This window comes from Pituophis catenifer, unplaced genomic scaffold, assembly GCF_029215685.1.
Source record: "Pituophis catenifer annectens isolate HBS135680 unplaced genomic scaffold, rPitCat1.0.hap2 SCAF_2, whole genome shotgun sequence".
Lineage (NCBI taxonomy): Eukaryota > Metazoa > Chordata > Lepidosauria > Squamata > Colubridae > Pituophis > Pituophis catenifer.
The window spans coordinates 105,396,504-105,414,654 of NW_027256882.1; the positions used below are offsets into that span (position 1 = coordinate 105,396,504).

Sequence of the window (18,151 nt, forward strand, 5' to 3'; positions counted from 1 at the left end):
CCCCTGGCCACGGCCGTCAAATGCTCTTCTAATGACAGCCGTGCGTCCAGGAGGACACCCAAGTTACGCACCCTCTCCGTGGGGGCCAATGTCTCGCCCCCAATAGTCAGCGATGGCACCAGCTGACTATATCGGGACGCCGGCAGCCACAGCCACTCAGTCTTGGAGGGATTGAGTCGGAGCCTGTTCCGCCCCATCCAGACCCGCACCGCCTCCAGGCACCGGGACATCACTTCAAGGGCATCGTTGGGGTGGTCTGGGGTGGAGATGTACAGCTGGGTGTCATCAGCGTACAGATGGCACTGCACCCCAAAACCACGGATGATCTCGCCCAGGCAACTGTTAATTAGAAAGAGTCTGGTGGCACCTTTTCTGACTATTTTTATGAAAAGGCATAAGTTTTCATGAGCTGTAGTCATTTCATCAGATGCATGGCATGGCTAAACTCATGGAGGACAGCTATTGTAATCCTTGAAATATAATGTAGCAAAATTATTTTCTGTTGCTTGACAGGTCACGGCTCAAGCGAGCAGGTTCAGGTTACAAATAAAGGATTTGAAACTAATGCTGAGAACATCCTGATATATAAATTGCTATAACTGTGAAACGCTGCCTCAGAAGTAATGTTTCAGCGGAGGTTGAATGGCCATATACAGTATGTCACAAAAGTGAGCACATCCCCTCACATTTTGTAAATATTTAGTACTCACTTTTGTTGCCAGAAGTTTAGATATTAATGGCTGTGTGTTGCATTATTTTGAGGAGACAGCACATTTACACTGTTATACAAGCTGTATACTCACTACTTTACATTATAGCCAAGTGTCATTTCTTCAGTGTTGTCACATGAAAAGATATACTTAAATACTTACAAAATGTGAGGGGGTGTACTCACTTCTGTGACATACTGTATCAATGTTGCTATAACAAGCGGGCTCGCTTCCTCAAAGCCTAGGAGAGCCTAGGTCTCTTGACTGCCAGCTGATCGGATCAGAGGCCTAGCCCACAAGTGTGGCCACCTGTGGATAGATCACTAAGCTTCCACCCTGGTGTTTCAGAGCACCAGGCTTCTCACAGCCATGCATGTAGACTTGTTTGGAAGCCTTTTCAGCATTGGAAGGTGGTGCTCAGGCCTTAATGTAACTGGACTCTTTCCCCTTGCTGGGCTGTTTTTGGCTTTGCAAAGCCATTTGCTGCTTGCTGCCTCCTTTTTAGATCTAGCTGGGTGGTGGACTTCCCAGAGCCTCCCCTACCCCTGAGACACCATTTAATGACTGCCTCAGAGACAGCAGGATTGGGGTGGGTCATTAAGCGAGGCCATCTCCCTTAATGGCCATCACAAATTGCAACCATAATGAGCAGGCTCCATTACAGTCATAAGTTGAGGACTACAGACTATTTTGTCTTTAAACTGGGGAATGAAACAATGTTCAAAACTACAGATCAGGATTAATGATAACGATGGCTTTTAGATATTATGGGAAACCACATTTCCCTTATGATATGAAAAAGTGTCAAAGATGTAAGAAAATGTATTATCATCCATAGTTGAATCATGGTTGGATATCAGCTCAGCTATCATGAAGCTAGTGACTTTCTTTGTATCTTTTTTTAATTTATTCTCCTTCTATAAACCAAAATATTTTATTTCAGAGATTTGAATGCACTTTACAACTGTAAATATTATTTAGATGATTTCATGTTTCAGGCAAGTTATCGTAATGCCTTTACATTACTAATACATATGTCTGTAAAAATGCCATTTCTTCATCCCATTTTATACTGTTCACAGTTTGTTTTTCATTGTATTATACTTCCTTTAAAATGAGGATTCTTGCTTCTTTCTATTGAAGATGTCCTCTCCATTTCCATAGTGCCCTAATTCCTCATGTACACTTCTTTTGTAATCAAGTAGGCAATACTTTTTGCTCATAATTTTCTGTGCCATGTAAAACTAATAATAAAACTGTATGTTGATCTCTTTTTTTTACTTAGAAATCAAAAACATTTAGAAGAAAAAATAGAGGATTTGAAAAGAAGCCATAGTTTGGCACTTGGTCGGCAGCATGGATTTGAGGAGGAGATCCTGAGATATAAGAGAGAGCTGAAAGAACAACAGTTTAAAGATGCTGAAGAGAAATATAGAGAAATGATGATAGTTATGCGGACCACAGAACTGGCAAACAAGGATCTTGACATTTACTATAGAGCACTGGATCAGTGAGTAATGTCATATACCCAAAATATTTCTATTTCAAACTAACCCAAATAACATTTAGCTGTTCTTTAATAAATCATCAATATATGTTTGAGTGGATGGGATGAATATGAAGATATTGTCTGCAAAAAATACCTCTATTTAAATTTTGGAAACCTAGGATCTGATTTTTGGATATCTGATTTTTGGATACCTGTTAAAACCCAAGTTGCAAGTATGTTCTAGGTGGCAATTAGACATGCATACTTGGATTGCTAAAACTGAATAAGCTCTGTATTCCTTAGGTTAGGGTGAATAATCTATATTTAAACTCAAATATGATCTATTCATTATTGGAAGACAAGAATTTACATATATTTGGTTTTATTTTACTTTGTCTTTTTAATCTGCTACTGCTCATCCACATTTAGAATAAAAGCAGACCTACAAACAAAATGAATAACAAAATATTTATCACTCAATTAATTTGTTCTGTGCTTGTGCAATAAAGTATCAGTAATAATGGAAGGCTAAAGTTTTTTCCAGAAGTCCCACCAGACAGCAACATATCAACTTTTTCCTCAGTTCCACTCCAAATGCTGATGCATTGAGGTTCAGCCCACTGTTTTTCCAGGCCTTCCTTCTGTGACTCTTCCTAATTCTTGTATTGGGATGTGATAGGTCTTTGTTGGCCTGTGTGGCCCCAAGAGATCCACTCAAAAGCAAACTCACAGTCAGAAAAACAACATATGGTAGTGACTCATCCTCATTACCAAGTGCTTATTAAGCAGATTGGTAGAGTTTGTGGGAAGAAGCACCCACCACAGACAGTTTTGTGGTTATTTCGGCCCAGGATATTTTGCCAACATCTCTGCTGATTCCATATTTCCGCCATATTGAGGACAGTACGCAAATCGGTATTTTTTCATGCTAAGTGTCCTGTGATGTTGATTGTTACCACATCAATATCAAGATTCTTAATATTGCAGGATGTATCCCTACGTACTAAGAACTGATTGAGCACAAGTGTCAAAAGGATAAGAAAAGGAGGAAGCATGAGCAATTCACTCTCTCTTCTCCACTAGGGGCCTATTGCTACCACTTTCTAAACTTCTGGCTGCTGTAGGTCAGCTATACCTCTTCTATACTATATACTATACTACCATATTTTTCTGAGTATAAGATGCACCGGAGTATAAGACACATCTACCTTTTTTGGTGAGGAAAAGAAGAAAAAGAAATCTCCCTCTGCCTCTGAGCAATTTTGCCTCATTGCAGCAAACAGCAAACAGCCTGCTTTACTTTCATTTTCGTTTTCAGCATAGCTTAATTAGCATAAGGAAAAAAAATCTGCTCCAGCAATTTACCTCTTTGCAGCAAGCAGCAGAGCCCTGCGCAAAACAGCTGAGAGCAAATCAGCTGAGAGTCGGGAGGCCGATCCAATCAACTTGTGCTAATTAGGCTGTGCTGAAGCTGAAAGGAGCTGTTATTTCTTGCTGTTTGCTTGCAAGGAGGTAACTGCTGGGAGGCAGAGGCCAAAAAGTGGGGGCCAGTGGGTGGGCGGGGCTACATTCAGTGTATAAGACGGACCTAAATTTTCACCTCCTTTTAGGGGGGAAAAAGGTGTTTTATACTCCAAAAAATACGGTATATACTAGCTCACAATAACAAAATGAAGTTCTAGGTTTTATTTCTGAATAAATGTGTTTATTTATGCAATTATTAGATTTATATTCCTCCTTTATTTTGTACCACTCAAGGTCGCATAGAAGTAGTCCTCAGCTTACAACTATATGTTTAGCAATATTCAGAATTACAACAGTACTGAAAACTGTTATAGTCAGTCCTCACACTTAGGACTGTCACACCATCCTCATGCTCACATGATCAAAATTTGGGCACTTAAACAACCGGCTAGTATTTACAGTAGAATTTAGGAGCTGTGGTGGTGCAGTGGTTAGAATGCAGTATTTCAGGCTAATTTTCCTGACTGACAACTGCCAGAAGTTCAGCAATTCAAGTCTCACCAACTCAAGGTTGACTCAGCTTTCCATCTTCCGAGGTCAGTAAAATGAAGACCCTGATTGCTGGGGGCAATATGCTGACTCTGTAAACCGCTTTGAGAGGATTTTAAAGCACTGTGAAGCAGTATATAAGTCTAAGTGCTATTGCTACAATAGTTACAGTGCCCAAAATCATGTGATTGCCATTTGTAACCTTCCTAGATGGGTTCAACAAGCAAAGTCAATGGTCAAAACCGTATTTGCTGTCTGTGTGATTCACTTAACAACTGTGGCAAAAAAGGTCATAAAATGGGTGTGACTCACTTAACAAATAACTGCCTTGCTTAGCAACAGAAATTCTGGTCCCAACTGCAGTCACAAATTGAAGACTTCCTGTATGAATTACTCACACCCCCTATTTTCCCCATAACAACTCCTTGTAATGTGGGATGGACTGAGAAAGAGCAACTGGCCCAAAGTCACCCAGCTATTAGACTGCTTTTGGAGAACAGTTTTGAATAACCCTCTTTTAAATAGGATGTAGAGAAGCTGAATGGGTTCAGAGAAGAGCTGATGAAATCAAGACCTAGTACAAAAGTTAAAGAAACTTTATATGTTTCACTTAAAAAAGAGTAAGAGGACAGGATAGCAAACAAATATTGAAAAGACTGTTACAGATAGATCTGTTTTCTTTTAAAACTAAGAACAGGACAAGAACCCTTGGATTGAAGTTAAAAGAAATACTAGAATACTAGAAGAAATTCCAGGGTAGTAGAGTTGTTCAACTGTTGCCCAGTGGAAGAATGCCCCTTGTTGTAGGCTTTCAATCAGGACTAGATGACTTACATTTCTTACATTTATATGACTTACTTTTAGATTTCTGCACAGAATGGAGGGTTTAACTAAGTGGCCTATAACATCCCTTCCAATTTACACATTCTATATTGTAATTCTGTTGATCGTGCAGTAATAGACTTTGGAGTGTGGGATCATGACATCAGAGTGTTGTAGTTCTTTTGTCCTTCAGTTTGGAACCCTAAAAAATAAGGAACTGCTATGTCTATAACTAGGCTCGGAGAAGACCTGGCAGATCAATATCCTGGTTCTTCTGCAACCTTTCATTAAGGTGGTTTTGGATTATTGTGGCATTAAAACAGTAATGTGTCAGAAATTCCATACCACATATTTCCTTAAAACAAGAGGTTCCAACCTGGGAATTTCTGAGGTTACCCCAGATAAATATCCTATCCTTATTTTTCTATCCCTTTACAAGGAGTACAAACTTTTCTGAATAATATGAAAGGACATGAACTCCAATTGAAAAATAAATTGGTCTTGGTCAGAAGAATTGGTGGAGATGTTTTATAGTTGCCTTGTGAGATATGACTAGCTTGTAATATAAAATAAATTGAAGTCTACCTTTAAATTAAAGCTACTTTAAAATCTAATACAGGTAGTCCTCAACTTACAATCATTTGTTTAGTGACCATTCAAAGTTACAATGGCACGGAAAAGAGTGACTCGTGACTGTTTTTCGTATTTATGACCATTACAGCACCCCCATGGTCACATGATCAAAATTTGGGCACTTGGCAACTGGCATGTCTTTATGATGGTTGCAGTATCCCGGGGTCATGAGATCACCTTTTGAGATCTTCTGACAAGGAAAGTCAGTGGGGAAGCCAAATTCACTTAACAACTGTGTTACTAATTTAACATCTGTGGTGATTCACTTAACAACTGTAGCAAGAAAGGTCATAAAATGGGGCAAAACTCACTTAATAACTATGTTGCTTCACAACAGAAATTTTGGGCTTAGCTGTGGTCATAAATCGAGGGTTCCCTGCATTGTGGCTTTTGTCAGCCTAAGTCAATGGTTCCCAACCTTTTCCTCTGTTATCCAAAACTGCTTATCAGAAAGTCTTCTCAAACTTCAAGGACTAATTGTAAGTTCCTTCCTTAAGCACTGTCATAACTTTGGTTGCTAAACAGATGGTGGTAACTCAAAGACTGTGGGTATTATTTTTTTTTAAATGAACGATTTTTATGTCATTTCACCAAATTACCATTGGTAATTTCATCGTTTTTCATCTTAACAGGAATACTGTTAGTTATTTTCAAATATATTTTAATACACATGGCAATCTTTAAGTTAATTTAGACGTCACTCTTATGATGAGTAATGGATTCATAAAAACACTTTTACCCAATTGGAATAATTTACCTACATTGGGGAAGCTGGCCTAAATAAAAAGAAGCAATTTATGAAATCAAAAAGTAAACTAATAACTTCTCTTTTTCATTCTCTAAAAAAGGAAAGCTTTTTTATTGTTATATTTTTAAAAACATGATAAGATTAAACAATGATAAGTAAACATGCTTCTCTTTCTGTATGTTTATCTGATACATCCAAAATATGCCACTTCGTTCACTAGTAAAAAATAACCATGAGTCAATTTGATATTATCAGGCAAAAAGCTGCTATAAAATCCTGTGTTACAACGGAAGCATGACTAAATATAAGTAATGAGAACAATGAAACCAAGAGTTCTTGGAACACCTTTGGGCTTCATTACACCATCTACCAAATTATATTTTCCATTATCTATTTTCTATTTGTGCCTTTGCTATTATTATAATTACAAAAGTATAGCATAGAGGTAACTATATAACCTAAGCATGCAATCATAAGTATAATGGAATGATACAAAAGGTTTTCTTACTGAGAAGGATTAATAGCTATATAGGAATAAGATTTGCATTATTAACATTTTGGCTTATTGTTAGTGTAACATAGCAGTGTAATTCCATATAATCAGATGCATGAAGTGACCATAAATATAAGATTTGACAGGAAAAGCATAAACAATTAAGAAAAATAAGATATATATACAGTATAAGTACAAAGATAATTACAATAATTGTAATAATGGTAGGAAGTCAGTTGTAGAGTAACCAAGATATGAAGGCTCAGGAAAGAAAACTTAAAAATTCAAGGTGGGAAATGTCCCCACTATTTTTTTCCTTCTAACATTGTAATATTTTTAAAACACTGTTCACAAATGAAATATTTTCTTATAGTTAAAAAATGGAGAGAGAGCACCAGCAGGACAGTTTAATCCTCAAGTGCAAAACTCTATCATGGCAGTGCTGCTTTCATTAAAGAATTCTATGCCAGATTTAAATGTGGCCTTCCATGTTTTTGATTTTTTTAAATCTCAAATGTCTGTGGATCTTCTTTTCTGTAGGCCTCACAAGGCATAAAAATGTATGCGTACACATACATATGCACACATGGACAGGCGTCCCAAAAAAAGTTTTTAAACTATTTCAAAGTAAATCCAAGTAGTAAATTCTTTTTTGAATTATACTTTTAAATTGAAAAAAATAATTATGTTTAGTTTTCAAACATAATACTATGAGTAAAACAACTTATTTGTACTACAGCATATCTAAATCTGAATCTAAATTAGTAATTGGCTTGAAATGAAGATTATGTCAGATACATGTATTTTAGTTTTTCCAGAATTGGGATTTGTTTAGGGTTTTGTTTTTTTTTTGTGTGAAGTTAACAAAAAATATGGGGATGGAAGAGCCAAAACAATTGATTGAAAAAGTGTTTTTAAGGTTGAGAAAAAAGTGAAATGCTGAGTATTACTATGACTAATATGAATTATATATTATTTCAGAACAATTATGTTGACATGGAATGATATTAAAGATATTCTAAGATGGGAGAAATTACAGTTGTCATTGTTGGGGAATATTTCAGTGATAAAAATGAATGTACTGCCTAAAATATAGTTTTTGTTTCAAACTATGTATTTTGACAAGTAATATGCCTTTTAAGCAATGGAAGAAAGACGTAGATTTTTATGGCAAGGCAAAAAGTCAAGGGTTAAATATAAATATAAAGACCTCCAAGATGCAAAGGAATGAGGAGGAGGAGGGCTGCCTGTATTTTACATTCTGCTGCTTGGTTTGGATCAGCGGTGAAATCCGCCTGGTTCTATCCGGCTCACTGAACCGGTAGCGCTGGCGGCGGGAGGCTCTGCCCACCTGCCGGGATGTCATTACGTCCTGTTTTTTTACCATCTGCAGATGCGCAGAAGGTTTTGCGCATGCTCAGAAGAGGCGCCTCAGCACGCACTCCCGCGTGCTCCCATTGCAGCACTGGTAGCAAAGGTAAGTGGATTTCACCGCTGGTTTGGATGAAGGAATGGGTGCTTTTGAGAAATAAGAGAATTCTAGCACTAGAAGAGCACAACCTGAGATTTGGATGGCATGACATTCTGTGGTACAATAAAATTAAGGTTTATGTAGTTTTTAAAGATCACTATATTAGAAATGCCACATTGAGACTACAGAATAGATATAAATTCAGAATGCCCAAAATACTTTAAGGGTCTCAGCATTTTATAGATAAGAAACAGCAAGAGAGATGGTTATGCTGTTGAGAGTTGTTACAAGAGCATGAAGAATATAAGATGAAATCAAGAGATCAGTTGACTTCAGAGGCATTTAGTTTCAATGGTTTTCATATGCACATTTAAGAGGAAGATTTAAAGTAGATAACGGCATTTTGAATTAAACAGTACAGGACAGAATTTGAAATTGAGCTATGTACAAATGATTAACATGTAATTGCTAAAACAAACTTGTTAAAACTTGAAACAGAAAAACAAATGAGAGTGTATGATCAAATGAGCTAAGAACTTTGGACCTAATATATTGAGAGAACAAGGGGGAAATATTTGGCTGAAAGGATTGAAATTTACATTTGATTTAAAAGAGAACTTTTATACAATGATGTACATTTGTATATGACTCCAGAAAAATGATTTATTTTATTTAGTATAAAATAGTTCAGATTTCTGTGGAAAATATGGAACGCATGAAGTGTCTTTTTATCATACCTGGTGAACTGCAAAAAACCCAGAAAATTTTGCTTCAAATACATACAGGGGATACAAAGAAACATTAATATCCAATCAAAACTAGAATTATTCTTGCTGGAGCTATTAAATAGAAAATGTAAAAAGAGTTATGGAATATTGGTTTTATATATAACTGCTGTGAGATTATTATATGCAAAGAAAAAATGGAAAGACCCTGAAATTCCCACAATTGAGAAATGGCTGGTGAAGATGACAGAGTAAGCAGAGAAGACAAAATTGATTTGTTTGATTGAAGAAAGGACAATAACTATTAGTGACTGGAAACCCTTTATGGACTTTTTGCTTTAAAAAAAAAAAAAGGAATAACATCCTTTATGTAATTTATAACTTTGATTATTAGAAAGGGTAGATTATGGAATGAGGGAAATTATGGTCTAACCTTACAGAGAGAAAGAATAAAATATAAATGCATTTATAACTGCTATTAGGTTGGAAACTGCTTGTTTATTATTTTTTCTTTTCATTTTTCTGTTCTATTATTTTTCTTTCCTTTCTTTTTTTTCTCTTTCAAAATTTGTATTGTTTTATTTTAAAACTTTTAAAAGTCAAAATTATATATTTAATAAAACAACATTTGGGACAATTTTTTTTCTGAAAAAAAGAAATCTTTTTTTCTCCATCTGTTCAAAAGTTCTGAAAATTAGTATTAGTTTATAATGTGTCAAAAGAGAATTTATTCCCCTGCCATGTTGATTAAGGTCTCTTTTTTCGAGGCAGTAAAAAAAATTATTTTAGGAAATAATGTTGAACATCTTAATGAGTGCAAGTAGTCCACAACTTACATCAGTTCATTTGGTGACCGCTCAAAGGAGGAATGACACCAAGTTAATGCTGCATGGGCATAAATCAGAGAGATTTGGAGGTCTTGCTATATATGAATTGTGCTGTATTAATTACATGTTTATTTGGCATAACTGGTCAATATTTTTATATTCCAAATATGCCGTAATAACTATATATGTTTCTGCTTCTGTAAGGTGGAAAAAGATTTTGAAGCTCACATTACTATTACTATAATAAATACTATCCTTTAAATACTTCCTGATTAAATTTGTTACTTTAAAATCAAGAAGTTCTTTTAAAGATTATTTTAAGCGGACGCAGAATGCTTTTAATTTGTTTCTACTAATGGCCTTATTTCTGATCATTGTTAAACAATGAATGCCTACCATAATCCCAGACTTTGTATAATGTACTTGGATCCATGAAAATCATGGATCCATTTTCTGTTAGATTGTGGTGTCAATTATTTGAAAATTGCTGTGACATTTATTATAGCATCTTTTGAGAACACCTGAAGGTATCATACAAGGTTCAATATATGGTTTTTTAGTAGTGTAGTTTCCATGCAATAGTCTTTTCATCATGCTTTTAGTAGAACTTTTTACATAGCTCTGGCATCTTCCTTGAATTTCAAAGCACAGCAGTGCATGATCAGAGTATAGTGAAAGCAAAGGAACTTAAATTTTTAAAGTCTGTTTACTCTTTTCCATCTCTTAGAGCAATAATGACATTTCATAGCATGAAAATGAAAGAAATTAACAAGATAATTCGTGACCTGTGGCGAAGCACATACAGAGGACAAGGTATAAATATATATATATATGTATGTGTGTGTATATATAGAGTATATATTTGCAGTAGATTTTATTGGGGGTGGGGAGTGTTGGAGATAAAATTCTGAGATCATCTTTCTTTAAGATAAAAATAGATTTATACATTCATTCCTAGAGAGGTTATATAATGTTTCATAATAAGCAATATGCCATTTCCAGTTGAGTCATCTTAATTAATACATTTACATGAATTCTTTCCTATTACTTGCCTTGTTATAGCATCATCTTCCTCTTAACAGACTTCTATATTGAATATATTCTATATTCAATTGCTGAGATACCAGAATTCTGCATTTTGAAATTTCTTTTAACTTTTAAAAAGTAATACCTTTAGCATTTATATTTCTGAAAAAAGAATTTGTGAGCAGTGCATTGGAGAGTGGGTTGTAAGTAAAATCCATTCTCCTTGGCTAACGGATGCAAAATCGAAATCCATAATAAGTATCCAAACAAGATCTGGAAAAGCTTTTGACAAAAATCTGAACTAATGTGACTATATTGTGGACAAATGACTTATGCTTATGTGGTAATAGAGTGGATTTATTCTGTAGATAATGATTAGAATGCTTTAAGGAAAAGAAAGTTGCTTTGGCAACTAACTGCATAAAATTGTTTTTTCCCCCTAAAGATATTGACTATATAGAAATTCGGTCTGATGCTGATGAGAATATCTCTGCTTCTGACAAAAGGAGGAGTTACAATTACAGGGTAGTCATGACAAAAGGAGACACTGCTTTAGATATGAGGGGCAGGTGCAGTGCTGGCCAAAAGGTATGTAGTATTGTTTTCATGCCAATTCATTGATTTGTAGACATTTATACCAGGAATAAGATCTAAAGCACAGGTGTTAAACTTGCCACATCACGTAGCCATCACGTGACGTATTGTGATGGTTTTTTTCCCTTCGTGGAGGTGGGATGGACGTAGCCTGCACGTGATGCATCCAGCCCGCGGGCCACCAGTTTGACATTCCTGATCTAGAGTATTGTTGAAAAAGTGAACTCAGAAATTGTGACCGCACAATTAGCGAAGCACGATGGAATGAATAAATTCATATTTACCCCCCCAGGGAAAGATTTATGGAAAACATACAGTACATATTAAACCAGTGATCTGTACAGATCAGATCAAGGTACTGCATTCAGACGATCCTGTCTGTGTTTAATTGAAATAAGACTCACACTGTCATTTTGTGTAAAGTCTCCATCAAACTGCAGTTTATATTCTTTGGTACTGAGAATTATTTGTTTTAGAATAGCTTTAATTCCCAGCTTCAGATCATGTTTGCTTGCAAAACATTCTAATGTGAGAAACTGTAGTTACACTGAATATAGTTTTTAGCCTGTTTTTTCACATGAGCATTGGAAAAAGTAAAGTGGTTACTTGGAGCAGTACAGTTTGCATTGTCTATGGATATTCTCAGACATCCAGGTCATAGTTGTCTCAAAGGTGCTTTTTCAAAAGGCAAGTGGACTGTGTTTTTTTTCCTTGAAGAAAAAGACGTTTTGCTTCTCATCCAAAAAGCTTCATCAGTTCTGGATGGATGAAGGGGGGATGATCAGAACTAATCTTTCCCCCCCTCCCCCCCTCCCCCCCGATTCAATAAGAACTGATGAAGCTTCTTGGATGAGAAGTGAAACATATTTTTTCCTCAAGGGAGAAAACCCATAGTCCACTTGCCTTTTGAAAAAGCACCTTTGAGACACAGTTTGCGTTCCTTTCTTCTTAGCTTATTTAAATGGAAGATGGCTGTTCAAATTTGGCCAACCAGTTTGGGACTGAAAATCACTTGTGAAGGAAAGCAGGTTGCATTCAATGCTTATTATTAGTGAAACTCTTCTTCATTGTGTAGCAATCCTTGTAAGAATGGGCTTTTTTTAAAAACCAAAATAGGTAAGGCTTAATGCATCTAAATAGGGCTTACTAAAGGTTTAAAAAGCACACACACACACACACACACACACACACACACACACACACAAATCATGCAGAGATGCAAAGATGCATAAACACAAGCTGGATAGGCTGCAGATTAGCCACCCTTGCTGTAGGGAAGAAACTCTCATCAGTCTCTTTAAATGTTCCTTTCTAATTCATTCTTTGCATATCTAATTATACATGGAATCTGTCAACTGCAGTTAAGCAAAATTGTTTTGTATTTTAATTGGGGGGGATGTTTTCTTGAGGGGGGACCCGTCCCCATTGCATCTTTCAATGACAAAGCATAGTGAAGCGTATGTTGCATCAGTTGTATTGAGAAAAGTGCAGGGGAGGAAGACTGTTAGATGGGAGTTCTCAGTTTTTTTTTAACTGGTGAAAAAGATGTGATCATTGTGTACCATAGGATATGGTTGCCAGCAAGCACTTGATGATGTTCTGGGTGCATTTTACCTAGTCATTTTCAATTATTTTTGGTGCATAAAATAAGATATATACACTGTAGATTATTATTATTTATTGAATTTATATTGCCGCCTATTTGCCCATGGCAACTCAAAGCGGCTTACAGACTATAAGATCACATTTAAAATAATAAAATTTAGCGAAAAGAATCAAATAAATTAATATAGTACAATATAACAAAATCACCTCCCACACCCCACCCCGGCGACAGCACATCACACAAGCCATTTAATGGGCTCCATCCCGCTCTAGGTTCCCCAGGCCCGCTGGCAGAACCAGGTCTTCAGCACCTTCTGGAATATTCCGAAGTATTAGAGTGGGGGCCCTTCCAATCTCTGGGGGAATGATGTTCCAGAGAGAGGGAGCCACCACGGAGAAGGCCCTTCTTCTGGGTCCCACCAGGTGTATCTCCCTCAGGGATGGGACCCGCAACATTCCCTGACTCCCCGCTCTGATGGGTTGGGTAGATGTGACCTGCAAGAGACGGTTCCTCAGATAACCTAGTCCCAAGCCATGGACCTATTGCTACCTATTGTAATAAAAATTAAAATTTTAGAAACTTTTCATATACTTTCACTCAGTCTTGAATTCAGAAAGTAACCATAGTAATGAGTCATGATTGTCTTTCATTTGTAATCAAATATATTAATCAGATTTCTCTAGTTTAATGTAGCAACAGCATGTTCATTTGAAGTAGAACGTGCTGTTGCTCTCATTTAAGCTTTCACACTGAGAATCATACCTTCCAGAAGTATATGAATATTTTCATAGTAATACTTGAAACCGAAGGGAATTTACTAAGAAAATTGTAAGGATAATAATTACAAAATACCCTACTCCCTTTTTCTGTTCATGGAAGGAGAAAGTGACTCAGCCAATTCAAGTGTGTAGACCTTTTAATATTATAAATTTAAAACATAAACTGCTTGCATAGGAAGTGCTGGTGACTAATATCAGATTACTCCAGATGGTAGTCACCTCTAAAGGATCTTTTTATATACAGACTATGGTTTTTTCCCCATATATCAAGTGGTCTAGTAGATCCAAATTTTCCTCCCAAGAGATCAGAGGATCAGCCCATGGAAAAATTGTGATCAGTCAAGATAAGCTTGGCGTTGTTTCAGTGCTACTGTGCTGTAAAGGTATACAAATTATTAGGGATACTTTCAGCCTTAGAAAAATAAGATTAATTGGGGTTTTCTTTATCTGAGGGCTAAGAAGTTTAATCATGGCTAATGACTTGCATCAAATTAATGTATGCTACAAAATGCTAATACTTTTTTTGACGAAGGTTGTCAAGAATGTGGTGGCACGACAGCTACCCCGGTACCTGGAGGAAGCTGGACCCGTACCAGTAGGGTTTCAGGCTTCAGGCGGGGGTACAGCACAGAAACGGCATTGGTTGCGTTGGTTGATGATCTCTGGAGGGCTCGGGACAGGGGTTGCTCCTCTGTCCTGGTCCTATTAGATCTCTCAGTGGCTTTTGATACCATCGACCATGGTATCATGCTGCAGCGGTTGAGTGGGTTAGGAATTGGAGGCACCGTGTTATGGTGGTTCTCCTCCTACCTCTCCGACCGCTCGCAGTTTGTGTTGGCAGGGGGGCAGAGGTCGACCTCGAGGCGCCTCGCTTGGGGGCTGCCGCATGGGTCAGTCCTCTCGCCCCTTCTGTTCAACATTTATGTGAAGCCGCTGGGTGAGATCATCCATGGTTTGGGGTGAGAGTCCACCAGTACACTGTTGACACCCAGCTGTACATCTCCACCCCAAACCACCCCAATGATGCCCTTGATGTGATGTCCCGCTGCCTGGAGGCCGTGCGGGTCTGGATGGGGAGAAATAGGCTCAAGCTCAACCCTTCCAAGACTGAGTGGCTGTGGTTCCCGGCGTCCCGGTATAGTCAGCTGGTGCCATCGCTGACTATTGGGGGTGAATCTTTGCCCCCCACAGAGAGGGCTCGCAATCTGGGTGTCCTCCTGGACTCACGGCTGTCTTTAGAAGAGCATATGATGGCCGTAGCCAGGGGGGCTTTTTATCAGGTTCGCCTGATCCGCCAGATGCGTCCCTTTCTGGACCGGGACACTTTGCGCACGGTCACTCACACCCTCGTCACCTCCCGTCTGGACTACTGTAATGCTCTCTACATAGGGTTCCCCTTGAAGAGCACTCGGAGGCTCCAACTGGTCCAGAATGCGGCCGCGCGGGTGGTTATGGGCGCACCTCGTTACGCCCATGTAACACCTCTCCTGCGCGAGCTGCATTGGCTCCCAGTGGTCTTCCGAGTGCAATTCAAGGTGTTGGTCACCACCTTTAAAGCGCTTCATGGCATAGGACCAGGATATCTATGGGACTGCCTTCTGCCACCAACAGCCTCCCACCGACCAGTTCGCTCCCACAGAGAGGGACTCCTCAGGGTACCGTCGGCCAAGTTATGTCGGCTGGCGATACCCAGGAGGAGAGCCTTCTCTGTCGGAGCTCCTGCCCTTTGGAATGAATTGCCCCCGGATATTCGTAACATCTCTGACCTCCGGGTTTTTTGCTGTGCCCTCAAGACCCTACTGTTCCGACAGGCGGGGCTGTCTAACTGAATGATTTTAAATTGGGTTTTAATATTGGGTTTTAAAATTCGGCCAAAACTATTTAATGATTTTAATTAATTTTAATTATTAAATTTTAATTAATTTTAACTATGATATTGTATATTTATGTTTTAATCTTGGCTGTACACCACCCCGAGCCCTTCGGGAGAAGGGTGATATATAAATATTATTATTATTATTATTATTATTATTATTATTATTATTATTATTATTATTATTATTATTATTATTATTTTCATAATAAAACTTGGAAATGATATTTATGGTATTTAAGAAAACTGGGGATCTTTAACAGCACCCTTAGCATTTTGAACAGGCCCTTTTTTCAAATAGTAAGGGAGTATTAATGATAGTAATGCATTGGTTTTAAATACATTTGCATACTCTGGTCCATTTATCAATATCAAAGATATTTATTTTAATTTTAGGTTCTTGCCTCTCTCATTATTCGTCTTGCTCTGGCTGAATCCTTCTGTCTCAATTGTGGTATTCTTGCATTGGATGAGCCTACCACCAATCTTGACCGAGAAAATATTGAATCTCTTGCACATGCTTTGGTGGAGTAAGTATCCACAGATTTTACTAAGAAGTTTAAGAAGATTTACTTATGTGGAACTAGAAATTACAGGAAGTCCTTGACTCAACCAGTCACTTAGCACCCATTCAAAGTTATGATGAACCCTAAAATTGGGATTTATGATCCAGTTTCAAAGTTACGATGTCTGGGCTCAATTACAGTCGTAAGTCAAGGACAATCTTTATACACATAATAAACAGTCTTCATCAGTCATCTTTCCTCAGGCTTACGTTTAAGCCTGTGGAAACTTTCCATGCATAATCAACAGCTAAGTAATTCAGGTAATTGTCTGCATGTAAAATTTTAGCAGCAATAGATTCAGTTTCAAGCGAATCTATTCTATATTTATCTATCACTTTTTTGTTCCAAATTGGAAGCTATGATGCTATCCTCTACCTCAGTATGAAAAGCAGAAGTATTCTTTCTAAGGCATGGGTTGCATGCCACTCACTGTTTATTTAGTAGAAAATTGATGCTACCCTCAAATTAAGGGATTACAGGGTCATAAAAAGGGAGTTTATTGATCCAAAGACATCAACATGATATAGAATTTAATATTCTTGTTTCTTAAAACCAGCAGGTTCCTATATTTAGAATTGGAACTCAGCCCTAAAAATTAGTAATATAAAAGCAAGGGGAATAATTTTATGGCTAAAGAAATAAAGGGGTATGGGTAAAGCTTTTAATAAATAGAAATATTTTAGTTATCTAACACAAAGCACATTTAAATAGTGTTTAGCTAATATTGTTCCTCAGAACTGGATAGATCCTGTTGTACATTTTTACTTGTCTGACATCACTTCTTGTGGGATCCGGACAAGCCAAATACTGACCTCTTCCAAGTAACTCTCTCTGTTCTCCTTGATCTACTAATGGCCTCATCGCGATCTGAGGTGCAGTTTTCTCGGAGCTTCTCTCTCACCTAAATATAAAATCGAATAGAAAAATTAATTAAGTGTGCGTTCTGGATTATATCAGCTTTGACATTACATATGCAGCATTTGTTTTTTCTTTGAAGGATAATCAAAAGTAGATCTCAGCAACGTAACTTTCAGCTGCTTGTGATAACCCACGATGAAGATTTTGTGGAGCTGTTGAGTCGATCCGAATATGTGGAGAAATTCTATAGAATTAAGAAGAACCTTGACCAGTGTTCTGAGATTGTGAAATGCAATGTCACAACTTTGGAATCATATGTTCACTTCCAAATGACTCACAGTAGAGATTCTTCCAAATAAAGACTCTTCTTTGGTTTAAAAAAAAAATCTGCTGAAGTAGTCCCATCCTCCATAAATAAATGTGTGTGTATGCGTGGATGGATAAATGTTGACAAGTACCAAATAGTTGCAGTATTAAAATGTTGGGGGGTGGGGGAAGAAGGCAATTGAAAATAAAATTGTGCAAGGAAATGTAGTGGTTGTTAAGACTTGATATTAAGTTAAAAACTTGATAGTTTTTAGGGAAAAGGTTCATCAGAATAAAGCATCTGGCAGCCATTTAGAAGTTAAAGAAGTTGCCACAATTCTACTTAAGGGTTGAAAAAAATATAGACCTAACAAGCTCAAGATGCAGCAGTCACCATTAAAAGGACAAGCAATTTTGTGTAAGGCTGCTTGACCTCCAGCTAAAATTAAAAGTAATGCCTTTTTCAGCCATGATTCTCGGAGACTAGCAAGGTTTATTCAGAAGAAAGGAATGGAGTTAGGAGAACTCTTGTCGACTGGACTTTTTTTTGCTTTTCTGTTAACTGGCAGGTCTCTTCACTCCAGGATTATATTGCTAGTATGTGTGTGTGCA

The 18,151-nt window shown here is 37.4% G+C and overlaps 1 protein-coding gene across 3 annotated transcripts in view; it reads left to right on the forward strand.

Annotated features, from left to right (window-relative positions):
* The window catches only part of RAD50 (RAD50 double strand break repair protein), a 48,637-nt gene extending 31,045 nt beyond the window's left edge, over positions 1-17,592 (forward strand). For all 3 annotated transcript variants that reach the window (XM_070937319.1, XM_070937320.1, XM_070937321.1), the window contains exons 22-26: positions 1,996-2,220; positions 10,659-10,744; positions 11,403-11,545; positions 16,206-16,339; positions 17,373-17,592. In XM_070937319.1, coding sequence (XP_070793420.1) covers positions 1,996-2,220; positions 10,659-10,744; positions 11,403-11,545; positions 16,206-16,339; positions 17,373-17,592 — 808 coding nt within the window. The remainder of the gene's footprint in view (positions 1-1,995; positions 2,221-10,658; positions 10,745-11,402; positions 11,546-16,205; positions 16,340-17,372) is intronic.
* The last annotated feature ends 559 nt before the right edge of the window (positions 17,593-18,151 follow it).